Source organism: Suncus etruscus, chromosome 7 (assembly GCF_024139225.1).
Source record: "Suncus etruscus isolate mSunEtr1 chromosome 7, mSunEtr1.pri.cur, whole genome shotgun sequence".
NCBI lineage: Eukaryota > Metazoa > Chordata > Mammalia > Eulipotyphla > Soricidae > Suncus > Suncus etruscus.
In genome coordinates, this window is record NC_064854.1 from 119890171 (window position 1) to 119900032 (window position 9862).

The window sequence follows — 9862 nt, forward strand, 5'->3', positions numbered from 1 at the left end:
GCCATTCCTCCTTAGGTCGGCAGTCCTGGGATTAGTAAAAAGTTCTAGTGTACTTTACTAAGGAACCTTGATGAGAGTGGGGATGGTCAGCTCTGTTATGCTTGGTCCTCCCCGCAAAGCAGGCTTTAGGCCAGGCTCCCCCTGGCTCCCCAGTGCTCTGAATCTCCAAAAGTCTTTCACACACTGCTCGGCCACTCAAGGAGCTGAAGACCGGAGGCAAAGAAGCCATTTGGAAATGCTGCTAGATTACAAATGAAAGGCACCCACCACAGCACTGAAGAACCTTATCTCACCCTCTCCATTTTTTTTTTTGTAATTTGTTTTTTTTTTTTTGGTTTTTTTGGGCCACACCCGGCAGTGCTCAGGGGTCACTCCTGGCTGTCTGCTCAGAAATAGCTCCTGGCAGGCACAGGGGACCATATGGGACGCCGGGATTCGAACCAACCACCTTTGGTCCTGGATCGGCTGCTTGTAAGGCAAACGCCGCTGTGCTATCTCTCCGGGCCCTCACCCTCTCCATTTTTTAAAAATTATTATTGTTTCATTCTCCCACAGGTATTAGAAACAAAGGATAACTCTTTCCGGGCACCTGGGGACTAAATGCTATAGGCATTAGCTGAAATGGAAATGGCCTTGAATTTGCAGGTTCTGTGTGCCCTAGGTAAATCCGGCCCCCAGAGATGGGGGAAGGGAAAGAGAATGACGCACAATATAAATAGAATGTAAGCCTACCTGACTTTAGGTAGGTAAGCTCTTTAGCTTTAGAAATCAAAGAGTTAAGGGGCTAGAGAGATAGCATAGCAGTAAGGTGTTTGCCTTGTGGACAGGGTTCAATCCTCGGCATCCCATATGGTCCCCCAAGCCTGCCAGGAGCGATTTCTGAAAGCGGAGCCAGGAGTAATCCCTGAGCGCTGCAGGGTGTGACCCAAAAACCAAAAAAAAAAAAAAGAAAGAAAGAAAAAAGAAATTAAAGAGTTGAATGATCTTTAGGAAGGACTGGACTTGAACATTTTTTGTTATAGTTTGGTTTGGTTGTTGGGCCTCACCCAGCGGCATTCAGGGGTTACTCCTGGCTCTGCGCTCACCTCCTCTTGCCACTCCCGACCACACTTGCCCAGGAATCCTGCGTCCTGGGTGAAAAGCCTAACCTTCTTTCCCACCTTGGAGAGTGCATCCCTTCCAGCACACAGCATCCTTTTATTGGGAAATCAAGATGAAGCTTTAGGAAATAAAATTGGACACCCCTTCCCAAAAAACAAACGCATGAAATGCTTTGAGAGACCCACACATGGTTTTCCCAGTGAAAGCAATTTCTTCCCCCCCCCCCCCCACACTAGAAAGAGCGATTCACAGGCCCTCCCTCTGCACCCCAGTCCCAGACCAAAATCTGACCCACAGCTAACAATGGAGACTTCAGGGTCAGTTAACCAGTTTCCAGGACTCCGCCCAGCCCATTCTCCCATTCTCGGCCTCTCACCTCCACCCCAGTGAGGTTTAGATTTTGGCTTTGAACCCTCTGGTGTTCAGCCTCCCCACCGCCCGAGGGACGTCCTTGGCACCCCAGGGGGGGCTGTTGTAGGCTCAGGAGGATCCCCTTGAAATCCATGTCCTTGACTTAACAGAGTCCAAGCTTTCATTGAGAACTCAAGACTTGACTTTGTCCACACATCCTGGCTCCCGCTGGGAGATTTTCCCCCCTTCAAGTTCCTGTTTTCCCTTCCAGAAACGGATTTTGCCTTTGGGGTGTTTTGGCAATGGAGGCGAGTTAAAATTTTGCTAATATTTCCCTCCCCAAATTGTTAGGAGCTAAGGACTACAGGAAGATGCAGCATTTCTCATCTAGGTAAGAGCCTATCTTGAATTGGGGAGTAGGTGGGTTTTGGAAAGAATGTTCTACACCTCTGCGCTACTTGATTTTTGTTTGCCTTGAACTTTTAAGACAATTGGCATCAGGTTGATTGTTTTTCCTGAAAGGTCTGAATGTTATAGGACGTTGGTTTTACTTTGAACATTTCAATCAGCTTAATGGCCGGACTCTGAAATTGTTAATAAGGTCTATATGGCCACCAACTCAAAGATCTGCTTCTAAGAAAGTGTAGTCGATATTTGCTAAACTAACAAGAGTAATTGGAATTACTTTTCTATCTTTTGAAAAATGCAGGGTAGCAGATTTGAGGCCACATTCCTTAGCGGCGGGGTGCGGTGGGGTGGGGTAGGAATGGGTGTTCCTTTTAGGTGCCAGGAATCCTCACAGGCAAGGCAAACCTTGTATTATCATTCAGCATAATCTGCAAATCTCTTGAAATGCCTGGTGTAAAATGAAATCTTTTGTAAAATGTGATTCATCGATCATGCGTGTAGACTGTCCAGTGGCCATTTAAAAATAGTTGGCAGTGGAACACATACGTGAAAAAGAAGATAGATTTTAATCCGATTTAAAACCTTGTGAATTGAGGACAGACCCTAAGAAGTAAGAAAACACATCGAAACAGTCGGATATCAGACTTGCTGCTTGTAACTTTGCTTTGCATTTGCATGAATGAGCCCAATCATTTAAAAAGAATGCCAAAAGAAAGAAAGGCAGTGTTGTGTTCTACCATTCCTCCTTAGTGGTCTGTGCTCTTGCCCGGTGTGAATTCAAGGGGCTTTATTTGCTTTGTTCTGCTAACTTGTGTTTGATTTCCTCTTCCTAGTGTGATTTTGATCGTGGCCCTTTCCAAAGCCTTGGGATTAGTTGCTGGTGAGAGACTTTTTGTTCTTTTGATCCCTGACAAGTGTCCTGGGGCCTGAAAGACAGAATCCCAGTGTTGGTTTTATAGTGATGAACTTGCCCTTCACACAGGTCTAGCCATCAGAAGCGACAGTCCTGGGATCCGGAAGGAGCCTGCATTTCATCCTCAGTCTTTCCAGTTTGTGTCTTTCTCAGGAATTCTGGACAGTAAGTAATTTGCCTCACCCACCATGTTCTCGTTTTGAACCAGTTCTTGGCGACTGAGAATCCCTTTGCCACTTTGCCCAAAAAGAGCGGGCCCCGTCCTGGAGCAGAGTCAAGGCTAGAAGGGCTTTTAATTATGGAGATGAGATAGGCAGTGTATCCTCACTCTTTTTTTGAGGTGCTAGGATCAAATGCAGAGCATCCTATAAGCAAGTTGCGCAGTTGAATCCCCAGCCCTAGATGGTGTGTAGTTATTTTTGTTTGTTTTTGGTGGGTTTTTGGGGGGTCACACCCGGCAGCACTCAGGGGTTACTCCTGACTCTAGGCTCAGAAATCGCTCCTGGCAGGCTCAGGGGACCATATGGGATGCCAGGATTTGAACCACCAACCTTCTGCATGCAAGGCAAACACCTTACCTCCATGCTATCTCTCTGGCCCCTTTTGTTTGGTTTTTTTTTTTGGCCACACCCAACAGTGCTCAGATCTTATCCTTTGCTCTGCACTTAAGATCAAGTCTTAGTGGAGTCTATATGGAGTGGTGGAGATAGAATCCAGGTGTACAAGGCAAGCATCCTGGGCCCGGAGAGATAGCACAGCGGTGTTTGCCTTGCAAGCAGCCGATCCAGGACCTAAGGTGGTTGGTTCGAATCCCAGTGTCCCATATGGTCCCCTGTGCCTGCCAGGAGCTATTTCTGAGCAGACAGCCAGGAGTAACCCCTGAGCAACGCCGGGTGTGGCCCAAAAACAAAAACAAAAACAAGGCAAGCATCCTACCAGCTGTAGACTGTATTATTCATCAACCAGGAAGCACACTCATTCACACACTTCTACTTCACACTGGGGATTGCAAATCAATCACTCTCCTCTATTTAGAAAGGTTCTGCTCAGGGCCACAGGTGGCCAAGGGAACATTCAGTAAGCCCTGTTGGAGTGTGTGATTTGTGATTGTCAGCGCGTCATGTCCCTCTCAGGTACATGGGTATATGCCGAGTTGTATAGGGATCCTTGGCTGTTCAGGGCCTCCACCCATTCAGCCACCGCTTTTTACATTTCAGGTAAGGAACTCAACAAAACCTGCTGTCTGAACGGGGGAACTTGCATGCTGGGGTCCTTCTGTGCCTGCCCCCCGTCCTTCTATGGACGCAACTGTGAGCATGATATGCGTAAAGAGTAAGCTTGTTTTTGTTTATTTATTTATTTGTCTTTTTTAATTGTTTTATTTGGGAAGACCACACCCATCTATGCTCAGAGCTTATTCCTGGGTCTGTGTTCCGGGGTCAGTCTCGGCAAAGCTCATATGGGGCACCAAGGGTTGAACCTGGGTCAGATGCATGCAAGACAAGTGTCTTGCTCGATGCACTATTTCTCCGCCCCCAAATATGCTTTTATTTATTTCTTTATTTTGGTTTTGGAGTCACACCCAGTGATGCTCAGGGTTTACTCCTGGCTCTGCATTCAGAAATTCCTCCTGGAGGGGCCGGAGAGATAGCATGGAGGTAGGGCATTTGCCTTGCATGCAGAAGGATGGTGGTTCAAATCCTGGCATTCCATATGGTCTCCGGAGCCTTCTAGGAGTGATTTCTGAGCATAGAGCCAGGAGTAACCCCTGAGCGCTGCAGGATGGGACCCAAAAACCAAAAAAAAAAAAAGGAAAAAAGGAAAAGAAATTACTCCTGGAAAGGGCTATATGGGATGCCAGGGATTGAACTTAGGTCTGTCCCGGGTCATTTGCGTGCAAGGCAAATGCCCTACCGCTGTGCTATCGTTCTGGGCCCCATAAAGCTTTTTTTTTTTTTTTTTTTTTTTTGGTTTTTAGTTTTTGGGCCACACCCGGCGTTGCTCAGGGGTTAGTCCTGGCTGTCTGCTCAGAAATAGCTCCTGGCAGGCACGGGGGACCATATGGGACACCGGGATTCGAACCAACCACCTTTGGTCCTGGATCGGCTGCTTGCAAGGCAAACGCGCTGTGCTATCTCTCCGGGCCCCCCATAAAGCTTTTAAAGAGGGTGTGGGATGGGAAGGAGGCTGTAGGTGAGGGGGAATCTAATGCATGCATGTCTTCCCCTCTTCCTTTATTTACAGGAACTGTGGTTCTCTGCGCCATGGCAGTTGGCTGCCCAGGAAATGTTCCATGTGTAAATGCTGGCATGGCCAGCTTCGCTGCTTTTCACAGGCATTTCTGCCTGGGTGTGGTGAGTGAACAGTGCCCCCCATTTTTTAATTTGTTTTATTTGTTATTTGTTTGTTTTATTTATTATTTTATTTTGCCATTTTGGGTTAATTAGTTGCATGTAGGTGCTTAGTTAGTGGGATCTCTATTCATGACTTGGGGAAAATCTGCATCTCAACACCCCCAGGACTCCAGATGAAATAGTCACCCTTGCCATCCTGCGCCGGTTCTGTGGACACATTTCAGAATGTGAGCTGATTCTGAGAAAAATAGATAAGAAAAAACTTGTTACATCTTAGCACAGTAGTGCTGTCTGATTTCCTTTCCTTTGAGTCTGCAGGAGGCACAGTTCAGTTGGTACCCAGCCATTAAGCAGGGTTAGGGAGACCCACTTTGCTTTTGAAAAATCATGGAAGTCTCTGTGTGAACATTCCACGCCCCCACCCCAGCTTTTCCCCTTTGGCCTTACTGATCTTCATTGATTTCAGAAGAACAAAGGCAGGAAGGGCAGGCATCTAGAGGGAATTGAAATCAAGTTGTCCTGTAACAAGTTGAGAGGCCTCTCATAGTTCTGATGCTATGAATGTTAGAAGTTAAAGATGTGGGGCTAGAGAGATAGCACAGCGGTAGGGCATTTGCCTTACACACAGCCGATCCAGGACAGATGGTGGTTCGAATTCTGACATCCCAATCCCATAAAGTTCCCTGCACCTGCCAGGAGCTATTTCTGAGCACAGAGCCAGGAGTAATTCTTTTTTGTTTGTTTGTTTTTGGGCCACACCCGGCAGTGCTCAGGGGTCACTCCTGGCTGTCTGCTCAGAAATAGCTCCTGGCAGGCACGGGGGACCATATGGGACACCGGGATTTGAACCAACCACCTATGGTCCTGGATCAGCTGCTTGCAAGGCAAACACCGCTGTGCTATCTCTCCTGGCCCAGGAGTAATACTTGAGCACCGCCAAGTGTGACAAAATAAAAAGGTGTGGCCCAAAAACCAAAAAAAAAGAAAAAGAAGAAGAAGTTAAAGATGTTTGCTATAAAGCAATTGCAGAATGAGTAGGGACCTTGACCTTGGATGTGATTGACCTGGGCACTACATATAGTTCTCCAAATCCTGTCAGGTGTGATTGAGTGCAAAACCAGGTGTAATCCCTGATCACTATGGGGTATGTTTCCAAAGCCAAAAGAAGTTGGAGGTGTTTAAATTGATAAAGGAAATGAAAGTATATCAGTGCATATTTGAGTAGATGGGGCCCCTACCCAGAGAGGGAATGAAGCTTTGCATCCTGGTAAGTGGGGGGAGGAACCCATTTTCTTCCTGGAACTTGAGTCCCTGGATTCACTGTCTGCTTGTCATAGAGTCTGACCAAGGACTGACCCATCCTGTAGAGGTTGAGCTCCCCTAAAGAGCCAATAGGCTCATGGTGACTTTGATTGAAAGGGTTTTGTTTGTATGTCTGTTTTTTTTTTTGTTTTTTTTTTGGTTTTTGGGCCACACCCGGTAGCGCTCAGGGGTTACTCCTGGCTATGCGCTCAGAAGTTGCTCCTGGCTTGGGGGACCATATGGGACGCCGGGGGATCGAACCTCGGTCCGTCCAAGGCTAGCGCAGGCAAGGCAGGCACCTTACCTCTAGCACCACCGCCCGGCCCCTGTATGTCTGCTTGCAATAAATTTTTTACTGATGGGGCCCGGAGATATAGCACAGTGGCGTTTGCCTTGCAAGCAGCCGATCCAGGACCAAAGGTGGTTAGTTCGAATCCCGGTGTCCCATATGGTCCCCCGTGCCTGCCAGGAGCTATTTCTGAGCAGACAGCCAGGAGTAACTTCTGAGCAATGCCGGGTGTGGCCCAAAAACCAAAAAAAAAAATTTTTTTTACTGAATGACTGTAAGTTATAGGTTACAAAGTTGCTCATAACTGAGTTTCAGTCATACAATGTCCAACATCCATCCCTTCACCAGTGCATGTCTTCTGTCACCAATGTCTCAGTTTCCTTCCTGCCCTCCCCATGCCTGCCTTAGTCTAAAGCAAACATTCACTCTCTCTCTCTGTCTCTCTCTCATGTTACTAAAGACGTATCATGTATATCACTTTACCTCCTTTTAGCACCCATTTCTTGTCCAGAGGGATCTTTTCCAACTATCATTGTCATAGTTGAAAGGTTTTTATCTGGATTCCTTCACTGGTCAGTGTTGTCAAGCCTATAAACATTCTTCTCAGCACCTGGGTCCTCACTGATTTCTAGCTCACTGGGACATTCAGGATAAACAGTGGAGGGATTTCCTCTAATGACCTGCCTTCCTCTCTTCCAGATGGCCAAGTGATGGACGACCACCTCACAACCTCCAGGATACCGGGATTAGCTCCGTCTATGTACACCATGTTTACACTGGCTAGCATCTGCCTTGCTCTACAAAGCTACCATTAGTGCATATCTACACGCCATTTTTGTCAGGCACATTTTATGGCCAATGATGCCTGATATTTATTTTTATTACCTCAGACATTTTCATTATAGTTCCTGAAGTTTTCTACATACCAGCTATTTTCCTCTGCCCTCCCCATAAAATTTTTTTGTTTGTTTGTTTTGTTTTTGGATCACATCCAGTGGCGCTCAGGGGTTACTCCTGGCTCTGAGCTCAGAAGTCGCTCCTAGCAGGCTCAGGGGACCATGTAGGATCCCAGGAGTCGAACCGTGGTCTGCCCTGTGTTGGCTGCATGCAAGGCAAACGCATTACCACTATGCTATTGCTCTAGCCCGAAAACGTGTGTTTTTTTTTTTTAATTTAACTCTGGACTGAAGAGATAGCTCAAAAGGCTAGATTGCATGCCTAGTATAGTCAAGGCCCCAGGTTCTCTCCCTGACACCACATGGGCTCCCGAGCACCGTTAGGAAGAACCCCCAAATTTAAAAGTTGACCCTACCTACATGTATCTCTTGATAACATGTTCTTATTCAAAAGTTTCTTATTTAATCAGTTCTACCTTCATATTAAAGGCATAGAGTGAAGAACTGGGAATATAGTTTTGCTTAGCCTATCAAAATCATGACAGTATTTTAAAAGGGAAAGAAATGAATCATATTTATGAGGAAATAGGTGGGAGAGGAGGTTTAAGTAATAGAGGAGAGGGATTGGACGCTGAATTACTGGAGGGACATGGCTTCAGGGAGACTAGGTAGAAACAAGGATGTAAATTAGAGAGAAATTAGAAGCAAGGAAATGAATTGTTTAGTTTGATTCTACTGACACAGAGCAAGTCAAAAAGCCAAGGTGAAGCCAGTTGCTATCATTTATAGAAAACTACAGAAATCAAGGACACCTCTTCAATTTTTCCCCTCAAGACATCTTAATGTCCCAACAAAATGCTTGATCGCATGTTTTCTTTACACTGTGCAATTATTTTAACTGCTATAGAAGAAAAGATATCCACGATGTATTTAGCTGTAAACCAAGTATTGAGATTGTATCTATATTATAAAGTCCATTTAAAAGTGTCTTTTGTTATGTGAGTGTACCCAGTAAAAATGGAATTTATATTGACAAAAATGTGAGCTGTGGTTCTGTCTAGGTGTGTGGTGACTGGTACTTTGTTGTAATAGGTTATTTTTTCTCAGTGGACTTTTGCGTCTTCCATTGACAGGGTATACTACATCTGTTTTCATAGAGAACACACTGACCACACCTGGCTTGAAGGCGAAGGAACAGGAAGTTTGAGGAAACGGGAATTTGCCTTGCATGTGGCTGATCCTGATTGCATCCCTGGTACCACATATGGTCTCACAAGTACTGCCAGGAGTGACTTAAGCACAGGCAGATGTGGCCCCAAAACCAAAAATAGGGTAAAGGGAAAGGAAGCCAAAAATGGAGAAAGAAAAGGGAAGAAGGGGGCCCGGAGAGATAGCACAACAGCGTTTGCCTTGCAAGCAGCCTATCCAGACCAAAGGTGGTTGGTTCAAATTCCGGTGTCCCATATGGTCCCTCGTGCCTGCCAGGAGCTATTTCTGAGCAGACAGCCAGGAGTAACCCCTGAGCACCACCGGGTGTGGCCCAAAAACCAAAAAAAAAAAAAAAAAAAGGAAAAAAAAAAAAAAGAAAAGGGAAGAAGGGGGGCCGGAGAGATAGCATGGAGGTAAGGCGTTTGCCTCTCATGCAGAAGGTCATCGGTTCGAATCCCGGCGTCCCATATGGTCCCCCATGCTTGCCAGGAGCGACTTCTGAGCCTGGAGCCAGGAGTAACCCCTGAGCACTGCCGGGTGAGACCCAAAAACCAAAAAAAAAAAAAAAAAAAAAGGGAAGAAGGGAGGAAGGAAAGAAATAAGGAAATGTAGAAATGAACTTGAGATAGTTCCGCATAAGAGTGAATATTATGCTATAAGGGACATGATTTGCTTCCATGATGAACAACAGCTTCAAAATTCCAAATGACTGAGAGGTTTTTGTTTGTTTTGTTTTGTTTTTTGGGTCACACCCAGCAGCGCTCAGAGGTTACTCCTGGCTCTATGCTCAGAAATCACTCCTGGCAGGCTCAGAGGACCATATGGGATGCCGGGATTCGAACCACCGACCTTCTGATTGCAAGGCAAATGCCTTACCTCCATGCTATCTCTCCAACCCCCGACTGAGAGTTTTTATTTTTGTTTTTATTTATTTCTGTGGGGTTTATTTTTCGCTTATTTGTTTTTATTTTGAATTTTGGGCCATACCCAGTGATGCTCAGGGGTTACTCCTGGTTATGAGCTCAGAAAATGCTCCTGG

At 46.0% G+C, this 9862-nt stretch overlaps 1 protein-coding gene across 1 annotated transcript; it reads left to right on the forward strand.

The window, feature by feature from the left end:
* Window positions 1-621: 621 nt before the first annotated feature.
* On the forward strand, window positions 622-7533 carry TDGF1 (teratocarcinoma-derived growth factor 1). Its single transcript, XM_049777684.1, has 5 exons — window positions 622-661; window positions 2843-2938; window positions 3991-4105; window positions 5018-5127; window positions 7418-7533. Exons 1-5 carry the CDS (start codon window positions 622-624, stop codon window positions 7531-7533), a joined length of 477 nt encoding a protein of 158 aa, XP_049633641.1.
* Window positions 7534-9862: the final 2329 nt, after the last annotated feature.